At 52.1% G+C, this 27864-nt stretch overlaps 9 protein-coding genes across 9 annotated transcripts; 4 read left to right on the forward strand and 5 right to left on the reverse strand.

Moving 5' to 3' along the window:
• Window positions 1-603: 603 nt before the first annotated feature.
• Window positions 604-1966, reverse strand: QC761_207050 (uncharacterized protein; the record flags this gene model as incomplete). The annotated part of the gene is made up of 2 exons (XM_062876448.1): window positions 604-1722; window positions 1778-1966. 2 exons carry the CDS (start codon window positions 1964-1966, stop codon window positions 604-606), a joined length of 1308 nt encoding a protein of 435 aa, XP_062735041.1.
• Window positions 1967-2914: 948 nt separating this feature from the next.
• HNWD-bm2 (HNWD NOD-like receptor bm2) lies at window positions 2915-6090 on the forward strand (the record flags this gene model as incomplete). The annotated part of the gene is made up of 2 exons (XM_062872338.1): window positions 2915-5164; window positions 5221-6090. The coding sequence occupies 2 exons, from the start codon at window positions 2915-2917 to the stop codon at window positions 6088-6090; spliced, it is 3120 nt and encodes a 1039-aa protein (XP_062735042.1).
• A 920-nt stretch (window positions 6091-7010) lies between these two features.
• Window positions 7011-10004, reverse strand: QC761_207060 (uncharacterized protein). The gene is made up of 7 exons (XM_062876449.1): window positions 8848-10004; window positions 8692-8783; window positions 8590-8623; window positions 7954-8539; window positions 7486-7900; window positions 7390-7425; window positions 7011-7335 (listed from the first exon to the last, which is right to left on the reverse strand). Exons 1-7 carry the CDS (start codon window positions 9038-9040, stop codon window positions 7183-7185), a joined length of 1509 nt encoding a protein of 502 aa, XP_062735043.1. The 5' UTR covers window positions 9041-10004; the 3' UTR covers window positions 7011-7182.
• Window positions 10005-10504: 500 nt separating this feature from the next.
• On the reverse strand, window positions 10505-11635 carry QC761_207070 (uncharacterized protein; the record flags this gene model as incomplete). Its single annotated transcript, XM_062876450.1, has 1 exon — window positions 10505-11635. Exon 1 carries the CDS (start codon window positions 11450-11452, stop codon window positions 10505-10507), a length of 948 nt encoding a protein of 315 aa, XP_062735044.1. The 5' UTR covers window positions 11453-11635.
• Window positions 11636-13133: 1498 nt separating this feature from the next.
• QC761_0038990 (uncharacterized protein) lies at window positions 13134-13825 on the forward strand (the record flags this gene model as incomplete). Its single annotated transcript, XM_062872339.1, has 3 exons — window positions 13134-13348; window positions 13371-13615; window positions 13689-13825. 3 exons carry the CDS (start codon window positions 13134-13136, stop codon window positions 13823-13825), a joined length of 597 nt encoding a protein of 198 aa, XP_062735045.1.
• A 138-nt stretch (window positions 13826-13963) lies between these two features.
• QC761_0039000 (uncharacterized protein) lies at window positions 13964-15521 on the forward strand (the record flags this gene model as incomplete). The annotated part of the gene is made up of 4 exons (XM_062872340.1): window positions 13964-14300; window positions 14360-14613; window positions 14679-15199; window positions 15250-15521. 4 exons carry the CDS (start codon window positions 13964-13966, stop codon window positions 15356-15358), a joined length of 1221 nt encoding a protein of 406 aa, XP_062735046.1. The 3' UTR covers window positions 15359-15521.
• Window positions 15522-15540: 19 nt separating this feature from the next.
• Window positions 15541-17629, reverse strand: QC761_207090 (uncharacterized protein). The gene is made up of 2 exons (XM_062876451.1): window positions 16252-17629; window positions 15541-16196 (listed from the first exon to the last, which is right to left on the reverse strand). Exons 1-2 carry the CDS (start codon window positions 16618-16620, stop codon window positions 15597-15599), a joined length of 969 nt encoding a protein of 322 aa, XP_062735047.1. The 5' UTR covers window positions 16621-17629; the 3' UTR covers window positions 15541-15596.
• Window positions 17630-20380: 2751 nt separating this feature from the next.
• QC761_207120 (uncharacterized protein) lies at window positions 20381-21747 on the reverse strand. The gene is made up of 5 exons (XM_062876452.1): window positions 21431-21747; window positions 21308-21370; window positions 21193-21243; window positions 20791-21136; window positions 20381-20728 (listed from the first exon to the last, which is right to left on the reverse strand). Exons 1-5 carry the CDS (start codon window positions 21637-21639, stop codon window positions 20621-20623), a joined length of 777 nt encoding a protein of 258 aa, XP_062735048.1. The 5' UTR covers window positions 21640-21747; the 3' UTR covers window positions 20381-20620.
• Window positions 21748-22497: 750 nt separating this feature from the next.
• QC761_207130 (uncharacterized protein) lies at window positions 22498-27394 on the forward strand. The gene is made up of 5 exons (XM_062876453.1): window positions 22498-23494; window positions 23585-24781; window positions 24837-26813; window positions 26867-26941; window positions 27001-27394. Exons 1-5 carry the CDS (start codon window positions 23365-23367, stop codon window positions 27033-27035), a joined length of 3414 nt encoding a protein of 1137 aa, XP_062735049.1. The 5' UTR covers window positions 22498-23364; the 3' UTR covers window positions 27036-27394.
• Window positions 27395-27864: the final 470 nt, after the last annotated feature.

The following is a 27864-nucleotide window of genomic DNA, read 5'->3' on the forward strand; positions in this document are numbered from 1 at the left end:
AGTCTTTGCAAGTATAGCACGCGTAGTACGTCCCAACTACCCTCTGAGTTGCACAAATAGTTAGTACGTGTGTCCTTGTAGATAGTCCATGCAAAACCTTACCAGCAAACAGGCTTCACAGCGCAGCAAGGTGCCCTTGCCGCCAATGAATCTCATCCTTTCTCGGCAAACCACTCTGTCGTATTTGATGCTGGTGATCCACCACTGGCGTTCGCTGCGCCCCATGGATTGAAGTTCATCCTCTGACGGCGTGGCAAGACTGACAATATCTTCGCTGTGTTTGACCGCTTGTCAATGTTGACAGCTGTATCGAATTGCCGCACCACGTGAATTTTGCTTCCTGAGCGTTGTTACCGTTAACATGACTTCAAAATCACATAGTGCTTTATGTACCTGAGCAAGTAAGCAATCAACCGCTTTGACCGGTACCTCTTCTAGGGTTATCACAAAGAAAAGTGTTCCCGTTCATCTAGAAATTGGGGGCAGAATTGACTGACACAAACAGAAGAGTCTCCAGAAGAGCGGTCAATGCCGTTGATAGAGAAAAACTGGGCGGTGCCTGGCTCCATGACAAACAACTTTATTACCCCCCCTCCCCACCACTCACAAAGTCCCATTAAAAGCTCTGAAAAACCCCAGCGGAAACCCATCCGCCATAGCCTGAAACCCGGCCACGTTAGGATGCAAATGATCCCCCCCATCAAACTGCCTCGCCAGCTGCGCCCGATTTCCCGGATCCCCAATAATCTTTGCAAAATCCACAGTTGCGTCAAACGCCCCGCTGTTCAAAATCCACTCATTCACCTTGACCCTCGTCTGCTCCCTTGTCGGGTTGCTATAGCTCTGCCCGCTCCCGGTAAACTGAGTAATCGTCCCCCCTATCGTCTTGATCCCCGCTGCTTTGCACTCCCTAACAATCTGCTGAAACGCGCTTTGCAACCTTGTCGCAATGGAGTTTTGAGAACCAGAGTCGGTGCCACCGCCGCCGATGTCATTCACCCCAATGAAGATCATGACATATTTCACGCCCGCTACTTGCAAAGCGTCGCGTTTGTACCGGGTGAGGAGGGTCGGTCCCAGACCGCCAGAGAGAACGGTGTTACCCCCCGCAGCCTGGTTGTTGACGCCGATGTGGCTGATTCCCTCTTTCTGCATACGCGCGATGAGCAGGTCAGGCCAGCGGTTGTTTCCGTCGTCGGTGCTGCCTCTCCCGTCGGTGATGCTATCCCCCAGGATCACAAACGCGGAGTGATCCTTTGGCTTCCAGGCTTCGACTGCGGACAGGAAGTACCAGTGCTTGGTGTTGGCTCCCCCGGACAGGGTGGCGGTGCTGACGCGGTTGCCGGACTGCATGTGCGAGGTTGTGCGGCTGCCGGGGTGGCCGGTGATGCTGCTGCCTGACTGGCCTTGCTGGGAGTAGAGGGAGACGGCGATGTTGGTCTGGGGGCCGACGGAAAACTCGATTGGGTCCGTGTACGCTACCTGGCCGCGGGGGACGACGATGGAGGAGGAGCCGTTGCGGAAGGTGAGGGGTTTGAGTGTTGCGGCGTCGATGCCGGCTACTCCGGCTTTGTTTCCGGCGGCGAGGGCGATGGAGGCGGCGGTGATGGGGAGGTCGCTGCCGCCGAAGGTGTTGCTGATTTGGATGCGGAGTCTCTCGGCGCCGATGGAGAGGTGGAGGGTTTGTCTGATGGTGGCATCGCGGAAGACGCCTCCGTTGGTCTGTGAAATGATTGTGTTAGTTTGGGCCGGATTGCGACACTGAAGAGAAACATACGAATTGCGAAGGTGGCATATTGTTAGGCTCAACCAGCTGAGGCATGGAAGTCCATGTTGCCACCCAGTGATTATCCTCCTGACGAGAGTTGAGTTCTCTCTCGTCCAACTCGGCGGTTGGAATAGCAGTAGCCCATCGTGCTGACACCAGCAGCAGCGAAGAGGCAATTCTCGCCCACGAAGAAAGCATGGTGACCACTTGAGTTATTAATTTAGTCGAAGCCAAGAACACTCGTCCCTCCAAGACCTGGTGATTGTTGAAATGAGCATTTTGAAGCTCTTATACAGACCGCTGGTCCCGCCGGCGGATGATGAATCCCCGAGGTTTAATTGTCGGTGCTAAGGAGAAGCTATCTAATTTAACCACGAGGCAGAGTAGTACGGGGCTCAACAGATCCTCGTGCGGGCTGCGTAAGTGGGCTGAGATCGTGGTTATTTACCCAGCGGGAATACCGTGGCGGGCTTGGGTGATGCGGGTGATCTGCTGTGTTGGCCTTTCTGTATCGTGGAAAATCTGTGGGGAAGCGGGAAGAACAACTGGATTACGATTACGCTTGGATGTCCGTGCGCGTTTGTGCTGGCCTAGCCACAAACTCGGGTCCTGGGATCTTTGATATCGGGGCGGTATGCTATAATCCTGTAATATCTGGACGGCTTTTGGGATACCGACGGCAGGGGGCTGAGAAGCTGAGGTGTAAGAGAACGAAACGATGGCTTCATGGACGTATACGGACGCGCCAAAACGACGGCCCTGCGGAAAGAAGGGCGACTGACATCGCCGCAATGGGGCATCTTCATGCATGCCAGCGAAACACCGCCAATGACGAGGCTTCCAGTAAGCGCAGTTGACGCCAACCGCTTGGGCACCAACACCAGCAAAATGCCTGATGTGCGGGGTTGGCGATCTGGGCAGGACAGCACCTCGACCCTTGGAGACAGCAACAACAACCACCTTTGACCTGCACCAATCGAACCCACCGAGATTCGCGCTACATATCTAAAGAATTACTCGCGGTAGGTAATTCTTATCTATGTATGAGAGCTTATACTGGTTTCAGCTATTAATTTGTTGAGCCTACTAGTTTCGCCCACAGTCATACGAGTAGCTACGAGAGCCGAGCTCCGCGGTTTTTCAACAATGCGCCTCCTGGAACGCAATGATACCGGTGATTTCAGTTTGACGGATGAAATTCCCGACGACCAGGTCCCACCGTATGCGATACTTTCGCACACATGGGGCGACGAAGAGGTTCTCTTCAGGGATATAATCGACGGCACATACAAAAGTAAAGCAGGCTACGCTAAGATTAGGTTTTGCGGAGATCAAGCCGGGCGCGATGGGCTGAAATTCTTCTGGGTCGACACATGTTGCATCGACAAATCCGACAGCGCCGAACTTCAACACGCCCTTAACTCCATGTTTCAGTGGTACCGCAATGCAGCCAAATGCTATGTCTATCTCACAGACGTCTCAACCTACCAGCAGAACGCCGACGGCTACCCCGGTTGGGAATTGACCTTTCGAAAATCTAGGTGGTTTACTCGTGGATGGACCCTCCAAGAGCTCATTGCCCCAGCAATTGTGGAATTCTTCTCTAAAGAGTGCGAGAGTCTAGGAGATAAGAACTCTTTAGAACAACAAATCCACGATGTAACCAAGATTCCCCTCCGAGCTCTCCAAGGCAGTACATTGTCCGACTTCAGCATCGAAGAGCGTATGTCGTGGGTCGGAAAGCGTAACACAAAACGAAAAGAAGATAAGGCGTACTCGCTATTCGGCATCCTTGATGTGACAATGACGCTTCGGTATGGCGAAGGAGAAGATAAAGCATTTGAGCGGCTGCGGAAGAAAATTCGTAAGCAAGATCGCGATCTGTCCAGTCTGCATTCTACCGACCCGCGCCTTGATAAGAAACGCATCGAGGAGGCGAAGGGTGGGTTGCTTGATGGCGCTTACCGCTGGGTTTTCAACACCCCTGACTTCCGCCGTTGGCATGACCAGTTAGAAAGCCGCCTTCTCTGGATTAAAGGAGATCCCGGCAAGGGCAAGACCATGTTGCTCTGCGGCATTATCGACGAGCTACAGAAAGCTATTGTTGCAGGCGGGCATCGTCGTAATTTGGCCTATTTCTTCTGCCAGGCTACCGACTCGCGCATCAACAACGCCACTAATGTACTCCGTGGCTTGATCTACCTTCTTGTCAACCAGCAGCCACGTCTTATCTCTCACATACGCAATTCCACGGACGCAGGTAAATCGCTCTCTGATGCAAATGCGTGGTTCGCCCTCTCGGATATTTTAAAGGGGATGCTAGGAGATCCGAACTTAAAGCGAACCTACCTCGTCGTCGATGCCTTAGACGAATGTGTTGTCGACCTACCGAAGCTTTTAGACTTTATCGTCTGCATCTCATCTGATCGGATAAAATGGCTCTTAACAAGCCGGAAAGACACGATTATCGAGAAGAAATTGAAATCTAACAATGCGCGAACAAGGCTTAGTCTTGAGCTGAAGGAAAATGCGATAGAGGTGTCTCATGCCGTCGATTTATACATCGACGATAGGCTATCTGGTTTGGAAGCACTTCAGGACGACGCCCTTCTAAAGGATCAAGTACGAGATATATTACGCAAGAAGGCAAACGGCACGTTCCTCTGGGTCGCCCTCGTCGTACAGGAACTCAGCAAGGATGAGGTGGAGAACTGGCATGTTCTGCAGATTGTCGAAGAAGTACCACCGGGCCTGGATAGGATGTACGGTCGCATGCTGGATGAGATCAAACGGAATGAACGGGACTCGGAATCTTGTCGGCGCATTCTCTCGGTGGTGACGGTAGCATACCGCCCACTTCACTTGGACGAAATAGGCGGCTTATCTGGATTACCGAAACAGATTGTCAAGTCGACGGAGAATGTTAAGAAGATCGTGGCCAAGTGCGGATCCTTTCTCACGGTTCGAGATAACCAGATCTACCTCGTTCATCAATCAGCTAAGGACTACTTAGGCGACCAAGCCTCCCCATTCCTTTTCCCCAGTGGTGTGGCTATGACTCAACGTGATATATCGGATCGGTCATTAAAGCTTCTCTCAGGCAAGTTACAACGCGATGTGTACGGCTTACGTACACCGGGATTTTCTATCGACCAAGTTCGAGTGCCGGACCCGGACCCTCTTGCGCCAGTGCGGTACTCGTGCGTTTACTGGGTTGATCATCTCTATGCCTGGCAGTCAAGCGACAATATCAAGCACACAAATGTTTTCCAAGATGGCGGTGACATCGATGACTTTCTGAGGAAGCACTATCTTCACTGGCTCGAAGCTCTTTCGCTTTGCAGGAGCATACCACAGGGGATAACGTCAATGGCGACGCTTGAAAGCATTCTTCAGGTAGGCACTACCCAGTAATAATATTCAATTATTAAGCGGTTCTAACAGGAATTTAGCACAGGTCGATTACGCCTCAATTACCAAGCCTTGTCGCTGATATGCGCCGATTCGTTTTATACTCGAAATGGGTTATTGAGAATTATCCTCTTCAGGTATACGCTTCAGCACTTGTGTTCAGCCCCGCCCGAAGTATAACAAGAGGCCTGTTTACGCAGGAAGAACGGAAGTGGATTACTTCGGGGCCAATTGTAGAGGATAATTGGAATGCGTGCCGGCAAACGCTCGAGGGGCATGGCGGTTCCGTCTTGTCGGTAGCGTTCTCGCCCGATTCGAAGTGGGTTGCGTCAGCATCAGACGACACCACCATCAAGATCTGGGAGGCGGCTACGGGGTCATATACGCAGACGCTCGAGGGGCATGGCTCTTGCGTCTACTCGGTAGCGTTCTCGCCCGATTCGAAGTGGGTTGCGTCAGCATCAGACGACACCACCATCAAGATCTGGGAGGCGGCTACGGGGTCATGTACGCAGACGCTCGAGGGGCATGGCTCTTGCGTCTACTCGGTAGCGTTCTCGCCCGATTCGAAGTGGGTTGCGTCAGGATCAGACGACACCACCATTAAGATCTGGGAGGCGGCTACGGGGTTATGTACGCAGGCGCTCGAGGGACATCGCGATTCTGTGAAATCGGTAGCGTCTTCCCTTAACCCGAATCTGATTACATCCGGATCTGACGATGCCAACCCTCCACATTACCAAAGCTATGGAATGAGCTTGAACGATAGGTGGATTACGAGGGGCTCAGAAAACTGGCTGTGGCTGCCTCTGGAATATAAGCCATACCGTTCTGCTGTAGCGGCATCAACGGTTGCTCTTGGCTGTTCTTCGGGGCGCGTCCTAACTATGACGTTCACCACAGACAGCTAAGCTGATCTTTCATTCTTTTTCTCTCTCTTTTTTCTATCATAGCGTGACACAGGAGGGGCTGGGGGTCTCCATTAATTTATACCCCGTTGCAATACTCTAGATCCTTCTAGATCCCTCCTTTTTCATCAGTTCGAGTACTCTGTTTCGTCATGAAGACAGGTGGCTCCAGAACACTTGGTAGAGACGTCATAAAGTTAGGGCCTACCCGAACAACTCGAGATCGGGTTAGTTGGCTTGACGTGCCAGGTGTCCGTGATATTTTGACAGCTTTGGAGCCGGAAATGGATATCGCTTAAACTGGTAATAAATAGCCCTTAACCTCGGGAAATTATACTTGCTATGCAGTTAAAAGTGTCACGGATAGGACTAGTTGATAGGTTGATAGGTTAATAACAGTAGTTTTCAGCTAAGCGATAATCTGAGTATCACGGGAGAGGTAGATAGTCGAGGTAAGCTACAATAAGTCTGACCAATTTAATTAAATAGTAAGCTAAAGCGGGAACAATGGAAAGTAAACAAAGTCTGGCTGCAAGCAGGGCTCTAGACATGGCCAAGCTTGGACCTGTGAAAGTACCCACGTGACTCTCACGTGGCCCCTGCGCTACAAACCCATATGTTATGAGCCAGGGCCGCGACAGGTATGTAAATATGAACGGAACTATAGTTAAGACAAGTGGTATGTTGGTTTATATGACGATTCAACTAGGTCTTTACCTTGATTTGCAAATTTGGTTTTCGAACTTAACCTGGTTAATTTGGACCTTTTGAAATCAAACACATGTTTTCCAAGCTGAAATTGACAGGGGGGTAGGGAGGAAGAGGCAGTGCTGCTCCTAACTAAACACCCCACCCAAGTCCAAAAGCGGCAATACATTCCCTTGACGGGGAAGAACAACGGAACCGAGACCATGAGCATTATGGTGGCATGTCAGGGGTAAATATCCCGAATCCATCCACACTCGAGTTTGTTGGTACTTCAAATGCATGCGGACTTAAGGTATGGAATTAAGTTCGTGCCGTGTATAGTATTGCAAACTCAAACCCAATGCCGAACTTACTTCCTGGCCAGAACCCTTCACAGCTTTCTCATATTCATTTCTTCCTCTTGGTAACAATTGTCTGAACATTCTTGGGCTGATGGAACCACCGGTTGATCAGAGTCCATTCCTTCTTCGGGTCCACCAACTCGAAATCGTAATCGCGGATTAGTTCTGGAAGGGCCTTGTAAATTTCCATCATTGAGATCTGTAGTTTACATTAGCCAACTGTGCCCCAGTGGGAAAAGAGGTGTATGCTCACATTCTTGCCCAAGCACATATGGGGTCCACCACCAAACTATTTGCAACAAAGTCAGTAACAGGAGCTAATAAAGAGTAAGTTGGGTCAAAGACTCACATTTAGCATGTGTCTCTCCAAATCAGCAGCATTACGACCTAACCACCTCTCCGGCACAAACTCATCTGCATCCTCTCCAAACACACCTTTATCACGCTGTACAATCTGAGGGTTGCATCCGACTTTCACCCCAGGAGGGAAGAACTCTCCCAGGAGCTCAACCCCTTCCTTGGGGGTGTACCGCGGGAACGACAGACCAAGACTGGCGTGGACCCTCATGCCCTCCTTGCAGCAGGCGTCAAAATAAGGCAGCTTGACTGCATTAGCATACCTAACTCTCCCAGACGAGCTGATCCGACCCTCGGCAACGGCCGTATCAATCTCGTCTCTGAGCTTCCAGTAGGTTCTAGGGTTTTTCGTGAGGTGATAAAGAACTGAGGTGATGGCACTAGCCGTGGTGTCGGATCCTGCGATGCTGTTGTACAAATGTCAGTATATTACCGCAAGTCAAAAGCGAAATCAACTCACATAGCGGTGTAAATCTCCCCTCTAATCTCCGGCGGACCAAAGTTATCCAAATCCCCGTGCTCCTCCATCACTCGGAAGAAGCTAGCCAGCATATCATCCTTCTCCATCACGCCACCGCTCTCCTCCAGCTCCTTCTGTCGTTTCTCAACAGCCTCAAACCCCGCATCTGACATCGTGTCCATCGCCTTGACAGCTGCCATCGCACCGGGAACGACAATAGAGGTCATCAAAACAAGACTGCGCATCCAACGGGGCACAAACGCAGAGGCTGCCATGAATAGGATCAGCACGTCGGTCGCGTTGATCCAGCCCCTGTAATCCTTTTTGGTCTCCAGAAAACCAAACGGACGGCTGAAGAAAAGGATACCAATCACGTCAAAGGCGTAGTAGCGAAGCCAAAGAGCCATGTCAGTTGGCCTGCCAGACTCGCTGGCGTCCTTGACACGTTGATAAAGAAGTTCGATACACTCTTCGATGGCTGGCTCGTAGCGGCCGACGTTGGTCATGGTGTAGACATGGTTGACCAGCTTGCGGCGCTCGCCGTGGGACTTGGGGTCTATGTTACAGAAGTGCTCCGGGAATCGGGCTGTTTAGTGTTAGCGTTGGCCGGTTTGTCATGATATTTCTGTTACATACACCATGGCATTGAGAAAGCCGAGTAAAACTCAGTCTAATCATTATTGTTAGCAAAATCCTCTTACCCCTAGCATTCCAGGTTGAAAGGTATGGCAAACGCACCTTGGTAAAAGTTGTCCCGGCTCCATAGATGGCCTTGATAACGGTTGAGTCTGAGACAGACACCTCGTTCTCGGCGATGCGAATGATGGGACCTGAGTTGTTAGCTAATACCGTGTCTTGACATCAACAAATCAAAGGACAAGGCACTCAACTCACCATGTTTTGCGTGCCACTTTTTCAACGTGACCTCTAAGTGACCCGAGTACAGCTCCTTGATGATCCACAGTCTCGAGAAAGAGGCGAGAAAAGGACCCGGGTATTTGGAGTAGGGATGTAACCATCGACAGTAGATGATCCACCCAACGAACCAGGTGACCAGACCACCTAGTAATATCAACATGACTGCCATTACTGCCGTCAGTGTGTTCCGAGCAAAGTCAGATTATCAACAGAAGAACTGGAACTTTGCCCCATCTGCCTCGTCCAAAACAGCGGGCTCAACCTCTTGTTAAGAGGACTGATGAGCGGGCATCACTCTCGCCAAGATCAAACCCTAACCATCTTACACACCCCCCAGTTCGGAGGGCATCCTGCAGGGCCCTATCACCAGTCTATCGCTCCACCTTCCGCCTGCAGGTATCTTTCCCCTCTCCTGTAAAGGTCTTGGCCCGCGTCTGCAGAAAATCTTGGTCAGGTTCGGAGGGTTGCAACCCAATGAGAGCTCACATGTCGAAATGGAAGCTGATCTTCATCGACATAATCGCCAGCCAGCTGGACGAGTTGGTGTCTCCTCACGGTCAACCGGGAGTCAATATTGCGTGATGCTCGACACTGCACACGAGCGGTTGGTCTGAAATCGCTCAATCATCGACAAGCCAAGGACGGGATACAGTTCTACTTGGTGTTGTTGGTGGTTATCATTGAGCCTTGTGTAACCGCGTAAGACTGCCGGGCTGTGCCACACCAGTCCTCCGCCCAACCACAATCGTCCGCTTGCCATCCGAGAGACCAGAACTGGCAAGGCCCTTCTGCAGCATCACATCAAGTCAGTGGTTTCGAACTCTCAGAAGGGTGTTCAGTGTCGATAGTGCAAAGGTGCCATGAATTCCTCCTCCCCGGGCCAATCAACGGTGGTCCATATATGAAAGAACCTCAACTGGAGAACTACACTACTGCAGTCATCAAAGAAAACTCCCGCCACTTGATGGGCCGATATCCCACGATTTCGGCCGAGCTGTTTGACCCCGCAGCGCCAACACGGACGGTAATACTGTGCTGCCTGAGCATGCGTCGCTGGGCCGTTGAGAGCTGTTTGAGGTGGGAAAACTTGGATTGTCCATGCCATTGTTGCTTCTGTTGGTAGCCAAAAGAGAACGTTCGAGTTGCGTTGGGTGTTGTGCAACTCCAGGGCCTGATCCCAGGAAACTTAAGCGCAATGTCCGGTGCCAAAAGAGTGGGGGAACCGGGCATTTGTGTCACCATGGAAATGTAGAAAAGCGGCAGAGAATGGACTGGTTCAAGAGTAGCAGTGAGTAGTACAAACGGAAAAATGACCTTCACACCAAAAGCAAACCCCATCCTTGCCTTGCAACACAACTTCACGCCCCCGCGTTTCTGCCTTGTGGAGGCATTCCTCGAGGGACACAAGGGTGGCCCTTGAACAAAAAGTCATGCACGCCAAGTGACAGCTAAAGAAAAGAGAGGCTTCGCAACCTCGGATATCATTCTGTGTGTAAGTAGCCCAATTGTACAGTATTAAAAAAAAAGGTAAACAGAAAAGACCTCGAACACAAAACAAACAGACCAGCCAGCCCCCAAATTCAGGCCAGCAAACGCAAAATGCAAACGCTCGAAATGCTGCCGATATTGCGGTTTAGTGCGAACCCATAATCTCGAAAATGCTCGACATGCTAGCCTTGGGTTTCAGGCTTCCACCCATGCCCATGCCCATACCCATGTTACCTCCTGACAAAGACCCAAAGCCCATGTACGGTGTTCTGGTCGGTGATGGTTCGAGAAGGTCCAGGCCTGGCATCATCGGTTCCGGCTCGTCGTCTGGATGACGGAAAGAAAAGATCGAGCTCGACAAGCTGGGGAGGGGTGTTGTGGGCGAGGGCGTCGCCGTTGAGGTTTCGGACGATGACGAGTCGTTGAGGTATGCCAGTAGAAGAGCATGAAGCTCGGCCGTCGCAGTTGGGGAGAGAATTGTTGGCCGGTCGATTCGCTTGTAGGAACGAGGTCGGGACCCCAGTGCGGAGCCGGTTCCCGAACGTGCCGAATGGACCGAGAGGGGCCGGGTGGCCGTTTCGTTTTCGGGTAAGGAAAGCGTGATCAAAGATGGGAGCTCGGGTCTGGAGGAAGGCCGAGGGGACTCGTCGAGCGAAGGGAGACTACTCGGTGAACTGGAAGGAGAAAGAGCGGGAGGAGAGAGCGAGGGACTGGTCGGAGAAGAAAAGTCGAGAGAAAGATCGAGCGAAGTGGACGGGAACGAGAAGTCCAGCGGTTCTGGTTTGTCTTTGAGTGGTGATGATATTATGGACTGCGGCCTGGGTTGTGGTGCCATGGAGAGCCTCTTGCTGTGTCGACGCTCCAACTCGGCCTGCAAGTTTCTGACAGGAGACGAAGCGCGCTCATATTTCTTGTTCGGTCTGCTGGGCCCCTGCTCGAACAAGGCAATAGCTTGGGAGACGGGGACGTTGCTTTCAGTGGTATGGTTGAGGTCGTCGAGCAAGAGCGAGAGGTCGGCTTCTTCGAGATCGCCCAACAGCTCGAAGACTCGGTCAATAGACGAGCGCGATCCGGTGCGCGCGTGTGTCGGCATCTTGAAGTATGTACGTGGTTTGTCGTATTAGTGAATGAGGCGGTATAAAGAGCGGATAGAGCGCGATAGGCCCAAAAGGAAAAACAAGTAACAGAAAAAGGCAGAGGGGAATATCAACAACGAAGGGAGCTCACGAAGAGCATCATGGCATGGCGAGGGTTGAATTTGGATGGTCCCGAAGCGTAAAATGACCAGAAATTGGGACAAGACGCGCCAGCTGCAACGCCAATTCGCCAATTCAGGACGGTGGATCCCCCCGCAGACTCTGGCAGGGACTCAGTGGGCTTTTTGGCGGGCTTTTTGATAGCGACACTGTGCGCTAGCGTCACAGGATCCCAGCGCCCTGGCAGTGGAACGCGGGCCCGTGCTCCAGGAACGGCAAACGATGAGGTGGTGCCCCTGAACCACCTGCATGGAACGTGCCATTCAGTTCGTCATCGCATCATTCGAAACATATCTTGTGACGCTCTCTCATCGCCGCCACCCCCAACACCCCCTCTGAACATTATCTATCTTCACGAGCCGTCCAGTGAGTGCTTCTTTCTCTGGTTGACTGCGACCGACTCTCGCCCGTCTCGGGGACGTTTCGTAACCATCGCTCTCCCTACCTACTTCAGGCGTCAGCCCTCAATGGTGTCTGTGTTTGGGAAGAGCGGTTTGAAGACGTTAATGAAGGGAGTTTATTGCAATACCGACGCTGACCATGGAACAGTTGAAGATGGCGATCAGGTACATGACCTTTTTAGCATCCGTTGGATCAGTTGATGTTCCCAGAACCTGGAAAGCTGCTCAACAAATTCGATGTTGATAGGCAGGCCAATGCGATCTTTTATCGGCACGATGGTCTGGCGAGGATGACCTGCATTTGTTAGCGGCGGGGCTGTCGGTTAGCGTCTACACGCAACCTCCATGGTCTTCCGCTGCCTACACCACATGGAAGCACCAGCACAACGTCGGCCCATTTTGGTGCTACTTTACCCAACAGCAAACTACACTAACAAGTGGGATTTCAGTAGCGTAACCTACACTTACACTATGAGCTTAGAGGACAGACCGCCTGCTTTGTTCTCAAATAGCATGGACTCGATACCTGGTCTATTGGACTCGGGGACCTGAGGCGGAGCAACGATCTTGGACTTCTGCAAGATATCGGGGATCAACAGACCGCCAGTCGCTCATCAAGTTAGAGTGTGCTCGAAACATGCAAGTTGGACGCATCATTGCTCACAATGCACCTTCTTGGTCACGAATAGGAGGCAAACTTTACGTCTTAGTTGGACAGTGCCGTCTCAGTCGGGGATGATTGGAGTGCTTCATAGTAAAGGTGGTGGTCACAACAGCTCCGCTACAAGCTACACCTTGCTGGATCGATATGCCAAACCTGGAAGCGGAGCCCTGTCCTACATTAGCGTGGGCTTCCTGGCCAGTCATCTCTGGATGATGTGCGGGAGTGTGGACTTACACAAGTGACGGACAGATATCCCCTGGTCGCACTAAGAACATATGTCAAATCATGAAGCGCTCCATTGCCAGAGCCACAATGCATGCGGCCTGAAAGAGATCTCGGTGTCAATTTAGATCTGAAATCCGCACCATCGGCCCCGCTGCTTACCTTCCGCCATCGGCTACTTCCTCCGCCCAGGCATGGTATTGGTAATCGCAATAGCTAACACGAAGGACCATGTCTATTGTTGGTAGCACATCCCTGAAATGGGGACAAGTATCCCGCAAACACCCGCGGTATGCGGGCATTTGCATGCTCACCGTGTTGCCAACAAGTGGCTGTTCTATGATAGATCATAGAGCTCTCCAAGTTGAAATGCCTATGGATATCCCACAATTAAACCATTATTCTCACCAGTCTTCCTTTTCCCTTGTATCTACCTTGCTTGACAGGTACTGACCCTGACCCCACCAGTATGACGCTACTGCTATCTTTCAAACAACACTTCACGTACCAGCTCTTAGACTACCTAACCATACAGAGCACCATCCTTCTCCTACTTCTCGGCATATCAACCTACCAAGTTGTACACTTTCTGCAAGCAAGAAACAGACCACCACTCCCAACCAGTCCGCCTGGTGAGTTTCTTCTTGGACACTACCGGCTAGTCCCTGAAGATGCCGCTTTCAAAAAGTATGCAGAATGGTCAAAAGAGTATAGTACGTTGCCACTTTACGTTACAACCCCTCACAAAGGGATCAATACCCGGTTGGGGTTTCTGACAGTATGCAGACAGCGATGTGCTCTTTTTCGAGAGCTTTGGGACGAAGTGGATAGTATTGAACAGCTTGGAATCGGCAACAGAGCTGCTTGAGAAGAGAGGATCAAACTATGCGGATCGTCCGCGATTTGTGATGTTTGAGGAGTAAGTTCTGAAAACTAACCACCCCTGAGTACCCCTTTTCAACACCCACCTTGATATAGAAGCGCGGATACTTGGATCGAATAGGGTTTACAGAATCAACATCGGTAATCGAGCTTTCAACTGATGGAGGCCAACACACAGAATGGGCTGGTCACCAACTCTCACATGGCTTCGCTGGGGGCCAAAATACCACCTTCACCGCAAAGTCTTACAGCCCCCTTTTGCCAAGTCCAAAGTAGGGCAGTATCAAGACTACCAGCTACGGGAGGCGCTGATATGCTGCAAAAGCATGCTCGACGACCCGGAAAACTGGGTTATAGCCGTTAGACGGTTCGCAGTGGCCATCGTGTTGAAGATATCCTACGGGCTCAACGTCGATAGCCCGGACAGCCAGTGGATTAAACTGGCGGAAGAGTCAGCCGAAGCGATAGGTAAATCGGGGCCACCGGCAAGTTCGATCATGGATCGATTTCCTCTCAGTATGCTTTTTTCCTTCACTGGCATGTTGACCGTTGATACCTACTCATCAAATTTCCAGCAAGATACCTACCAACATGGCTACCCTTCATGGAACGCCTCCGCTACGCCCGAACCTGGCGCCACGCAATAGAAGACATCACCCGCCTCCCCTTCGAAGCAGCCATGTCCTCGCCCACCTCCCCCACCAAAAGCTTTGTCCACCACCGCATGGCCATCCACAACTCCAATCTCGAACGGTCTATCCCAAACGACTTCACCATCGAAGACATCAAAGGCGCCGCCGCAACGATAGTCATAGCAGGCAACGACACGGTATTTTCCCCTCCCGTTCTTTTCCCCTCCCGTTCTTTTCCCACCCCCTATTCTAACCTTTCCAGACCGCCGCCACATTGATGCTCCTGGTATTATACCTCCTCAAAAACCCTCACGTCCAATCCCTCGCCCATTCCGAAATCTCCTCCCTCCCCCATAATCTCCCCACTTTTTCCTCCCTCCCCTCCCTCCCCTTCACCCACCTCTTACTCCAAGAAACCTACCGCCTGAACCCCCTCTCCCCCCTCGGAATACCCCACTCCTCCCTCCACCCGGACACCTACAAAGGAATGTACATCCCACCCAACACAATCATCTACCAAAACATCTGGGCCATGAACCACAACCCCTCCATCTACTCCGACCCCGACGATTTCATTCCCGAACGGTACCTCCCCGTTGACCAAGGCGGCCGAGGTGAGCCCCTGCCCCAGGGAAATTTCGGTTTTGGGAGGAGGGTCTGTATAGGACGGCATCTGGCGGAGAATAGTCTGATGATTGTTTTGGCCACGATACTCGCGACGATGGAGATTGGCGAGCCGGAAACGGGGGAGGTGGGTGAGGAGTGGAGTTTTAGGGGGCAGGCGTACGTATTTCCTGATGTGAAAAGGTGGAATGATTGCTGACAGGAAACAGGATTGTAATGCCGTTTAGGGCTTCGTTTAGGCCGAGGTCGGACAAGATGAAAGAGTTGTTGGATGAGGCTGTTAAAAAGTTGGATGAAGAGGAGGGGGAAGATCGTTAGTTAGTTGGGTTATCGTGAAGATGGTGCTCGTGGACGTGACCCAAGTATTAAAAAGTATTTTAGCTCGTTGTATCGACAGTAACGCTCCATATTTACCGGATCCCAAGCCCGAGAGATACCCAATATATGTACAAAAAAGAGTATGGCGCTCTGCACCGAGTCCAGTCTGGTGTGCAGCGTCCGCCGGGTATCATTAGTTAAGTGTAATATTTCCCCTGAACTGAACAAATGAACGCCGTCATAGCTCATCATCATCATTATCGCCCCCTGGGACGAACGAGTCCCCTGGCCCACCAGTCCCCTCGTAGCCCTGCATCGTCTTGCAGTCAAGATAGTTGTTCTCGATAAACGGAGTGGCGATTTGCACCCCGTAGATCTCTGTCCACTCCTTATCTGCTCCTTGGAACAAGGCATTCGTCCTCGCCTTGACACTACCCAGCACAGCCCTAGGTGCATATTCCCCATTCGACATGGTCGTGTTGAACAATCTGATCATGTTGTCGCATGTCGTACCATTGGCAAAAGTCGGCTGGTTGGTGATGTTCTTGAACAACTCCATCGGGTACGGGCTGAGGTTCAACGGAAGGCGCTTCATTTCCAACTCGATAAACTCGGCCGAGTTCACGCTTGAGCCTTTAAAGTGTGTGGCGCCGTTGGGTAGTGTCTCGTAGGCGTCGCAGAGAGGCTCGTACTCGGCTGGAGAGACAATGGTACCATAGGCTCGTGATCCATCCAAAGCAATGTCGTTGGTAGAACTGATAAGCTGCGCTGGTGCCCATCTGAAGGAGGAATATCCATCACCCATAAAGTCGAGGAACGGAAACTCGAACCCAACACGCTAAGAATAGTTAGCTAACCCGGACCAATCGTCTTTGTATTTGAAACAAACACACCGAAAAGTCCTCTATCGTGATGCCATATGCCCTGAACTGAACATCGTGATCGTGGGCGGCTTGCAGCATGACAGGGTACATGCCCTCTGGAAAGTCTGGCAACAAAGATCGATAAGCCCCCTCGAGGATCCGGTACTGTGGTGGGATCAGGCGGCGAGCTGACTCGAGGGAGATAGGAATGATGGCCAGCGTGGCATTGAGAACTCCGGTTGCACTGTTTGGAAATGATTCGGCGAGTATGTTTGGGAGGTCTTGCGAATAGCATACGCCGCCATTTGCCGGAGCTGACTTCCCAAGGCTGAGGAAGAGTGATGATAGTACCAGAACAAAGGCGGCCGAGATTGGCAGGATAGAAAATGGGAACGCCATGTTCGATCAATGCTGCTTTGCCGATGATTTCCAAGGGCTGTGCAAGGGAAGTATGAGGGGGGACGTAGCGAATCCAGACAGAACCCGCTTACCACCACACAGAGCTCAACCAAAGTTGAGTAGAAAAAAGAGCAATATCAAAAATCAACCGCAAGTGACATAACAAGAGGAAAAGAAGAAGACCCAAAGGAGGGTAGGTTCATGAGATGCGGTCACCCAGACCTTTTGAGTGAAGTGCACTTCATTGTCCTGTCCCTCCCATTGCCCCTGGGCGGATGGGCGCTGGGCCCGGGGGAAGCAAGACAAGCTCCATCCGGGATCTGTTACATGCCTCCAACCTTGACATTTCGGACGGGCCAGTACATCCGTTTCGGAAGGGGGTGGATGCGAGACCAGCTCTTCCCTGACGGGAGTGCGTGGGCCAAGACCAGATCTCCAAAGTGCCCTTGGGGTGCCCCCCTGTCCACGTGCGCTCCCGAGAATGGCAGTTTGGGAACATTCAGATGGCCCACGGGACTGGCGACTGGCACAGCGAATTGGATGGGAGCACCAACACACTTGGAGGCGCGGAAATCAGCGTTGCCGAAGGCTAACAGCGATAGTGGACGACAACTGGCGACCAACAGCCTGCTGCCCGCACGCCATGAGGAACATGAGGGAGATGCGGATAGCGGCCTAAAATGGGCAGAAAGAGAGAGAAAACGGAAAGTGGGCGTTACGCAGGGCGGGAACACCCAGTGTCGTGCCTAGGAGATCAAAAAGAAAAGGTCCCTGGGCCTCGGGGGTAGGCCGTGTTTCGTCCCGGATGCTCAGTGTTCCGGCGCACGCCGCAAGACCCTCCAAAAGTCAGCCCGCCAATTGGAGGTCATTGTTTGCCCTTGTTCCGGTGTGTTTCTGCGGGATTCTCGGCGGCATCATGAAATATCGATTCTTTGGCATGTTTCGGTGAAAACAATAGCGCTTTTTGACATGTCGTCAATCTTTGGTGGTGTTGTTGAAGTCAAGACTGAGATGCGTGGTCAAGGTTGATGGGCAGGTGGGAGATGCAAAGATGCGGGAGGTGCACGGGCCACTGAAGTCTTGGAGCTGCCTGGCTACATCGCAGCTGCAAGCGGCCCGGCGAACTCAAGATCCGTTCTTCGTTGTGGACGGCAAAAAAAGACAGCGCAGATCAAATTCTCTGTTTCTTCCACGGGATGAGGAAAACAATCCATCAAGAGAGGATATTTTGGGCAATTCCAATATGTTACCCTCGCGCTACACGCCAGTTGTCGCCTCTTTGTCGATCTGTTCCAGAAGGTGTGAGGGCAATGTTTCAGGAACGCTACAGATCCCTCACCTCCTGTCTGGCAGCTGTCCTGCAGCCGGTGACAACTGTCTTCAACGACCACGAACACTTCTCCCCAGCTCAACATACACTAGCCACAAGTCTGATACTTGGTGGACCGACAAGACAAGAGGTTTGCTAGTTCGTCTAGTGGATGTCGTTTAGCTATTTTAAGATCTTTATCCAACAAGAGACAGCCCGGGAGATCCCAGCGGAGTGACATCCCGGAGCCGACTCGCACCAACATGTTCGGACGAAGGCTGTGGTCAATCCACCATGCTGAACCAGGTGTTGACTCTAATGGGCGGGCATCATGGCATTGATACGCCAATATTTCACTATCACTATCCTGTTCTCACCCTCATCCGAATCCATGGCTTTCGAGATATCAAAGTCTTTAGGGTCCCGCATGTCAGGCTCTGTTCTTTGGTTGGAGGATACTTCTTTCACGTGGCTATCAAGAGACGCGAGGCATAGCATCACTCTGTTGGTCTGTTTGTTAGAGTGACCGGGAATAGGGGCATTGCGAACTTACTGACCACAATATGTACTGCAGCTCAAGGCAGATGACACTCGCAAGACAGTGGTCTGAAGGTCAAATGGCCTTGTGAGGCGTTCTCAATGATGGATAAGGCATCTTGGTACAGTTCGCGTGACTTATCAGCGTATTGACTATAAATGGGTAAGCAAACGGTCCGAAACCTCCTCAGCACCTTCAGTTAAGCACGTTACACTGTTGAGTTTGTGCTTGAGATGGATACTATTTCGTCTGTCGGCAATCGGCCTTGTGGGCCCAACGAGGATCCCCACACAGAAAATGACCCAGATTCATATCACTCTCTCTTCATCTGTTTATTATCTCGAGGCATGAGCTCTCACGATTGACAAGCCTCCCCACTAAAAATGGCATCATGACTTAGTGAGAGAACTCGTGCCACCATGAATGACGCCCTCACAAATCATCCGGCCCCTTGTGAGCATGGCATCACAGGCCAGCGATGAAGTCGGCAAGCTTCTTGAGTGAGTATATAGACTCTCCCAGTCAACCCCTTACAGCTAGAACTCTCCTCGTTCCAACAGTATTCACATCCACACAAGCACATACCCAGAGCCTCGACACAGTTCATATCAAGAGCATTCCTCATCTTCACACCCACACTCACATCAAACCAACTTTTTCTCCAAGGAGATTCACCAAACGCAACCAGCAATTTCACCATCACTAAAGCAGCAATGTCTTCCGGCGGCGACAACTATACCTACAAGGGCAGCCAGGGCGGCGGCAGCTCTGGCGGTTACGCGCCTGCCATCCCTACTCATCGAAAGAAAACCGCTCTTCCGGACCCCACCAATAAGGAGGCCTGGAAATTTCCTGGTTATAACGACGGCAATGGTGGCAACAAGCGCAAGGGAGGTCACGGCGGCAACAGGGATGGTAATGGTGACAACAATCACCAGGGGGGCGGGGGCGGCAGCGGTGTCAGGACCTAATGTGGCTGTAGTTGAACTCTCAACAAGAATGCTTAGGCAGTTCGGGGTATTCGCTGGGAATGAGTAGATCATTGCGGATGTTGCTGGCAAAGCAGCAAGTGCTGCAAACGTTGGCGAGAACTTCATTTTCAATCAGTACCAAGAAAGATGTCTTGTTGCCGAAAACTGACGAGTCCCGGGAAGGAAGCAATCAGTGAGGAAGGTGTCCGACTTTCAAACATTTTCAACCGTGCTTGCCACACGACCATATAATTTTAATAGTAGCCGCAACGAAGCGGGATGAACGAGCGGGTGCAATTTATTTTCTGGAAAGCTTGACCGCGAGCCGAAGTCGATCCCCGATCTCCCATCTACTCGGGGCATATTGCGGCTGTTCTTGTCGAATGGACGCCCGCTTATTGATGTGATCTTCAGAGGACAATCAATGGGAATGCAAGCTTGGCAAGGATGTGGTGATAACGGCGAGTTGGGAATGGCAATTTTGGCTTCTGCCCTCGGAGAAATATGAAGCGGGCAGTCGTGAGGGCGGAGGGAGCCTTTACGGGTGTGGGTAAATCTGCTGCCGTTGCCGTTGACGCGTGAAAAGAGTGGCAGAAAACATCATCGTCACCATCATCACCACCACCAGACATAGAGTCAATCAGGACAAAAAAATAACAAAAGCTCACCGGCCAACTCCGTAGAGGTGGACGGCTACGAAACCCTCGGTAGGGTTTTCATAATGGGGGGGGCGGTCGAAGGGGGGTCAGATTCCTTGAAGGCCATCTTAAAGACAGGGCATCGCTCAGGAGTCGAACTTAGGCGTTCACGGAGCAGTGCTTTCATACCGGGCATTGTTAGTTGCCTAATCCGGGCCACCTATGTCTTACCCGCTGAGCCATCTGACCATTCCAGTTACCAGATGAGTGCGTAGGTGATTGCTGAAAGCTACTTCCAGGTTGCGGGCACTGATACATATACCGTCAGACACTGTTGCGCCCTCGTATGTCCTCCACGCCACTCGCAACACAAACGCTGGTCAGCTTTCATTGCAGGTTGCTGCGGGCAAAGATCCTGACTGCCTTTGTGTTTTATCTCTATGAACCTGGCTACACTGAACCCAGTCGTCGACTTTCAATCTCCCACAGCTGCATTGCGCCTCAGACCTTTCGCAGAGACCCAGACCCGATCTTTCGACAGACTTCAAGGCCCAGCCCGATTGGCATTCGGCGCAGCCTCACTCCAAACCGGCCCACCAGGAGCCACATATTGTGTCTGCCCCTGCTGAATCCTCCACAGCTCAGCCAAGATCTATTAGAATACCTGTCAGCCTCAAATCCGCCACCAGCATACATCGTCCTCAATAAACTTACACCAGGGTCCTCAGGCTTGTAAGCACCCGGCAGAGCAATTCCTGCAGGCAATTGCGTCGTCCCACCTTGCGTCACCCGAATCTGAGTGCAGCTTGGATAGAACTGCGCGCCCATCCTCGTCCCTGCAACGTGCAGGCCCAGAATCTCGTGACGAAGAAGATATTCACCCGGAGCTAGCTTCGGTGGGATAGTGACGGACCACTTGGCGCCTTGTTCGCGAAGGAGGTCAGAGGCCCAGGGCGGATGACCTTGCGGGTTGTAGGAGAGCTGCTCGATCTTGACCCAGACGTTGCCGGTGTCGCCTTTGAAAGTCTTGCAATCGTTGTTGGCACATTTGGCGAGGTAACTGGGAAAACAGCCGTTAGGCGAAGATGGGATCAGTGTTGGAATGGGGAAGCTTACGTGAATACGGGGCCACTGTGGGAAGATCCCCATTGATCCCAGTTGAAAGTTCTGAGACAGTTGTGGTAAGTTGGGATGGACTTTGACAATAGACAAGAAATACATTAGCACTTACACTTTGTCACCAGCCTTGAGCTCGATGATGCCCTGAGCTGGAATGTTTCCACCAGCACCACACCTGGCGTATCATCAGCGGCTTAAAAGTCAAAGTCAGAAGTGGGAGATGGCTTGGACATACGTGATATCATTCGTCGTAAAATCAGGCACCGGTCCATTGTTGGCAAGTTGTCGTGCATAGCGGACAGGAGGAGGGTTCACGTAGTTGTCCTGTCCAACCTGCCACGCGAGATAGTTCTTTCCGTCCACGGTGATGCTCTTCAGGAAGCCATGTCCTGATACAAGGCTTGCAAGGCCAACGACCAGGGCCACAGTTGAAAGAGGTGTCATTTTTGTGATGTTAACGTCAAGACCTGGGATGTCCTTCAACTTGAGCAAGGAAAAACCTCAGCAGAAGAACTTGATCGAGAGACAGCCCTCCTTATACTTGGATCTTCCTCAGTCCAAGTTGATCCATGTCCAGGTATTGCTGTCATTCCCAGTGTCAATCACAGATCAAAACAGGTCAAGTCCATATTTTGAGACAGTTCGCGAGAGTTGATTGGCCAAGTCACTTCCTAACGGAGTAGCTCTGTCCGCGGTCGTCAACGCTGTGTTAATCACCGACAAGGAGTCTGAACGGCTCACGGCCAGCACCTGACATGTTGGGACGCGGCGCTTGGGTGGCCGTCATTGGAGGGATTTCTTGAATACCGGGTAGCCTCGTTCCCTTCACCAGCCGCAACCGCCACACCCTTGGTGGCGGCCTTGGCCATACCATGATACGCTTGGCAAGAATGTGGTGGTGAGCGGTATGTGTAGTCAAGAGGTGCTCTGGTCATAAGAGGACCACCGATATCGAAACTCAGAAAAGAAGTCACCGAGCAATATTGTTATCCTGATGAAGATATCTTGTCCTGGCACGCTGATGAAATTGAACGCCGGGACGGTGGTCGTTAGCTGAGACCACTTTCGGTCAAAACCATCAGTCTTTGTGATATCATCATCTCAAGGTCTTCAACAATCCGTCAAGGCCATAATGAAACACACAATGAGCTAGCAAGCCGTTGTACCGTCTACTATAATCGCCGGTCAGCGTTCAAACTTGTCATGAGATGTCAACCCGAGCTTGTGCTACGCCAGATGATGGCTACAAATCGCGCATATAGGTACTCGTCGTTGGCCCGAAAAAAAAGTACCAAACATGCACCTTCACCCCCCTCTCAACTTCTCGAAGATTGGAAAACGGGCCGGCTTGATGCCAGACTGGCGCGTGGATGGTTCGTGGAACGCTGAAGATGCACGGCGCCAAGACTTCAAGTTGGCGGACACATTGATCCACACTTGACGTGCTGTGGGGCCATGTCTCCACCTTCCCCATCCCCGCAATCTTTCGTCTTGAACCAAACAGAGGGCGGCGTCGACATGCAGCCAAGCTCGCACAAAGCATCTTCAACATGGAGCTCGTGATGGAGACTCATCCGTGATCCTTCCTCGGGATGGATGGAGTGAACCCCACGGCAACCCACCTCGTAAACCCGTCGCATCCGACCCGAGGATGAAGCATGAGATGCCGCCGGGTATTCTGCCAGCCATAAGACGGTTGATGGCAATCACGGAACACGCATCGGGACATCAACTCGACCCCTCATCAAGGGCGGGGTAGCACACGCCCCCCCTAAGGGGCACCGTGCAGTGCAGGAAGCAGGGACAGATGGAGTGGAGAGGAACTGAAAGGGATGTTTAATACCAATGACCCCTCTGCCTGCCCTCCACTGCCCTGTGGGACAAGAGAAATCTTTTTCCTTCCGCTCAGTTCATTGTTTTGACAGCAGACGACCAAGTGCTGCTGATGTTGCGCAAGCACGACAGACAGGACCGTGAGACTCCTCCAACAAAGCCTCCGTCCCACACCCAGTCGTCCACGTCGTCCTCCCCTCGTTGCGCCTGCTCCGCCGACCTCGCTACCTACCTTTAGTGTCATTGTTGTCAGAAGCCAACCTGCCCTGAATGTGAACAAATGACCCAAAGATCCTCGATCTGCCTCGATAGCGTAACGGGTCGCGCGCAGACATAATGTCGAGGTCCTTGCTCCAGCCGGCGCTGGCTTGCAACACCGCGTCTTGCATGCCTCGTCCCTACCAACGCTCGCGCCCCGTTGAACGCGCCTCTAGGCCGCCATTGACAGCAGTAGCTCGTGTTTTCGGTGAGCCGCCACGCTAGACCCCCACGCCCAACCGTTGAAGTTTGTTCCTTTTCATTTTTGTGAGCCATTGAATCTAATTCGACCTGACAGACTTCGCCCCAGTCCGCGCTGGCAATGGCAGCACCGCCGTGATCTCACAAAAGGCGTGGCACAGCACGAGAACTGCCGGAAGTGATCGGCCGAGTTCGGCCTCGTTGAGTCTTGCTCTCCCGAAGGCTCAACCGCTCCAGCTCGTCCGCCATGCCTCCGTTTTGTCCGGCATCCCGGCTAAGCCGTCGGCAAGGAGCCCAATGGCAGCGTACTCCACCGAGGCAACGGCAGTTCTGCCGCCGACCACCCCGTACTCCAAGCTGACTGTGGGAGTGCCCCGCGAAATATACCCAAACGAGCGCCGTGTGGCTCTCACCCCTCAGAATGTTGCTCTCCTGCTCAAGAAGGGCTTCTCCCAGGTTCTTGTTGAGAAAGGTGCTGGTGCCGAAGCAGATTTCCCGGACGATGCCTATGCCGCCGCCGGTGCTACCTTGGTTGACGATGCTTCTGCTGTCTGGAAAGGTTCAGACGTTGTGCTCAAGGTCCGAGGGCCAAGTGCGGAGGAGGTGGATCTGACACGAGAAGACCAGACCCTTATCAGCTTCCTTCAACCGGCCCAGAACAAGGCACTCGTGGAGAAACTCGCGGCTCGCAAAGCCACCTCATTCGCTATGGATCTTATTCCCCGTATTTCTCGAGCTCAGGTCTTTGACGCCCTCAGCAGCATGGCCAACATTGCTGGGTACAAGGCGGTGCTCGAAGCATCCAACAACTTTGGTCGTTTCTTAACTGGTCAGGTCACTGCTGCTGGTAAAATCCCGCCCTGTAAGGTTCTCGTCATTGGTGCCGGTGTTGCTGGCTTGAGCGCAATTGCAACTGCAAGGAGACTCGGTGCAATCGTTCGTGGATTCGACACTCGGCCTGCTGCAAGAGAACAGGTTCAGTCGCTTGGCGCCGAGTTCATCGAAGTTGAGATCGAAGAAGATGGCTCTGGTGCAGGCGGTTACGCCAAAGAGATGTCGAAAGAGTTCATCGAGGCCGAGATGAAGCTTTTTACCGAACAAGCCCGTGAAGTGGACATCATCATCACCACCGCCCTGATTCCTGGAAGACCTGCGCCCAAACTCATCACCAAAGCCATGATTGAGATCATGAAGCCTGGATCTGTTATTGTCGATCTTGCTGCTGAGGCTGGTGGAAACTGCGAAAAGACCGAACCCGGAAAGCTGATTACCTACAAGGATGTCAAGATCATTGGTAAGTCGTGGCACGGGAGCAGTACCCGAGGTTGCTCGTGACTAAAGTAAGACAGGTTACACCGACTTCCCCTCTAGGCTACCGACCCAATCTTCAACTCTGTACTCGAACAATATCACCAAATTCTTCCTGTCCATGGCACCGAAGGATAAGGAATTTGGCATCGATCTGAAAGACGAAGTCGTACGCGGCGCTATTGTGACACAAGAAGGCCATATTCTCCCGCCAGCACCCCGACCAGCACCTCCCCCTGCTCCCGCCGCTGCCTCGACTGCCGCAAAAGAAGCCGAAGTCGTAGCACTTACACCATGGCAAAAGGCAACTCGTGAGGTTTCTCTGATCACTGGTGGTATGGGCTCGGCTGTCGCATTGGGCAAGTTCACTACTCCCTTGTTTATGGGCAACGCCTTTACCTTTGCTTTGGCCTCTCTCATCGGATACCGTGTTGTCTGGAACGTCGCTCCTGCCTTGCATTCACCTCTCATGAGTGTGACCAACGCCATCTCTGGAATGGTCGGTGTTGGTGGTTTGTTCATTCTCGGTGGAGGATACTTGCCTGAAACGATCCCTCAAGTCTTTGGTGCCGCCTCTGTCCTGCTCGCTTTCGTCAACATTGGTGGTGGGTTCGTCATCACAAAGCGCATGCTCGACATGTTCCGCCGTGCTACTGATCCTCCCGAGTACCCGTGGCTTTATGGAATCCCGGCCCTCGTGTTTGGAGGTGGCTTCATCGCTGCGGCCTCGAGCGGAGCTGCAGGCCTTGTTCAAGCTGGCTATCTTGTGAGCTCGATCCTTTGCATCACCTCTATTTCGGGTCTTGCATCGCAAGCAACTGCCCGTATGGGAAATATGCTGGGTATTTTGGGAGTCGTGTCCGGTGTTCTCGCTTCCTTGTTGGCAGTCGGCTTCACCCCTGAAGTTCTCACTCAGTTTGGTGGTCTTGCTACGATCGGAACAATCTTGGGCTTCCTCATCGGCAAGCGCATCACCCCTACCGATCTTCCTCAGACTGTCGCTGCCCTGCATTCCGTGGTCGGCCTTGCTGCCGTCTTGACCAGTATCGGAAGCGTTATGGCTGATGTCACTGACCTCTCGATGCTTCACATGGTAACTGGCTATCTTGGCGTCCTCATCGGCGGTATCACCTTCACCGGATCGATTGTTGCCTTCATGAAGCTTGCCGGTAAGATGTCCTCTAAGCCGCTTCGGCTGCCAGGTCGTCATGCCGTCAACGCCGGTCTACTCAGTGCGAATGTGGTCACCATGGGCACGTTTGTCACCATGGCTCCTGGCGCCCCTCTGATTGCCGCCGGTGCCCTTGCTGCCAACACCGTACTCTCGTTCATCAAGGGTTACACCACAACTGCAGCCATTGGTGGTGCCGATATGCCTGTGGTCATTACCGTCCTCAACGCATACAGCGGCTTTGCGCTGGTCGCCGAGGGCTTCATGCTGAACAACCCTCTCTTGACTACAGTTGGAGCACTCATTGGCGTCTCCGGTTCCATTCTTTCTTATGTCATGTGTGTTGCTATGAACCGTTCACTTGTCAACGTTCTGTTCGGAGGAATCTCGGCGCCCACCACCAGCGACTACAAGATTGAAGGGAGTGTGACACAGACCAATGTCGAAGAGACAGCTGACGCCCTCACCAATGCCGAGTCCGTCATCATTGTTGTTGGGTATGGCATGGCTGTTGCCAAGGCGCAATATGCTATCTCGGATATCACCCAAATGCTTCGGTCCAAGGGCATCAAGGTCCGCTTCGCCATTCACCCCGTTGCTGGTCGCATGCCGGGCCAGTGCAACGTCTTGCTTGCTGAAGCCAGCGTTCCGTACGATATCGTGCTGGAAATGGATGAGATCAATGACGACTTTGGAGAGACGGATGTAACCCTTGTTATTGGTGCCAATGATACAGTCAACCCGATTGCCTTGGAGCCTGGTAGTCCGATTGCTGGAATGCCCGTCTTGCATGCGTGGAAGAGCAAGCAGGTGATTGTCATGAAGAGAGGGTTGGCTAGTGGATACGGTGAGTTTGATGGGATTCTTCTGTGGCTGGGCCCGATAACTGACCATTGTTAGCTGATGTCCCGAACCCGATGTTCTACATGCCCGGTACGAGAATGCTGTTTGGCGATGCTCGTGTGACTACTGAAGGTACGACCCTCTCTTATTGCTCCATAATTCCATCGCTGACAAAATCTTGCTACATCTAGCCATCAAGGCAGCTATCGAAACTCGCTTCAAATAAAAGGAGGGAAAGAAAGAAGGTCGTTTTCTGCGCTGCTTTTGACTTTTTCTTGCCTGAAAAGATACGCCTTCATTGCCCGTATATACGTCCTGCAACAGCCCTTTTTCCTTATCACCTTTGCCTTGTCTTCAGAATTGGGAATTTTGCTTTGCTGACAGAGCAAGAGAGCTGTCGATCTCTTTGAGGTATTGCATTGGCATGCATATGCGTTGGTCTGTTAGACATGTATGCGAGAGACTGAAGTAGAGGAGATGACAAGGAAGACGTCCGTACCTGATTTTTTAATCAATGCTATTTTGACAAAGCAGAATGGCTCGATATGCGACATTTGAAAGAGAAACAAACAAGGCTGGGGACAAGTGCCTCCCAGGCGCGACTTAGACCCAATAAGTTGGGTAGGCTGCGTGACTACCACAACCTGGGTGTAAAGGACTTTGTTGGGGAAGGAGCAGTCGGTCTTGTGGAGGAAAGGAGTACTCGGTCTCGGAGACAAGGATGTGCCCCCACTGGAATAACCAGCGGGAGTACAGAAAATAACGACTACAAAGTCAGCAGCTTAGGCTTTTTCTTCTTCTCTTACTCTTCGGCTAGCAGCATGCTCATCGACCCTTCAGCCGCCAGGCTTTTGAAAAGGCATCGCAGTTTCTCTCTCTCTCTGCCTGACTTTCCCTTTCCCTCACCACTATGTCCCCATTTTACCGAGACCCACTGACGACACGATGCCGCCCAAGAGAAAGCGCACTGAGGAGGAGCAGGATGCTGTCGAGGGCCATTCCACCAATTCGACGTCTGGAGTAATCTTTTCGACTTCCTGTCACACATTACACTT

This window comes from Podospora bellae-mahoneyi, chromosome 2 (assembly GCF_035222275.1).
Source record: "Podospora bellae-mahoneyi strain CBS 112042 chromosome 2, whole genome shotgun sequence".
NCBI classification, from domain to species: domain Eukaryota; kingdom Fungi; phylum Ascomycota; class Sordariomycetes; order Sordariales; family Podosporaceae; genus Podospora; species Podospora bellae-mahoneyi.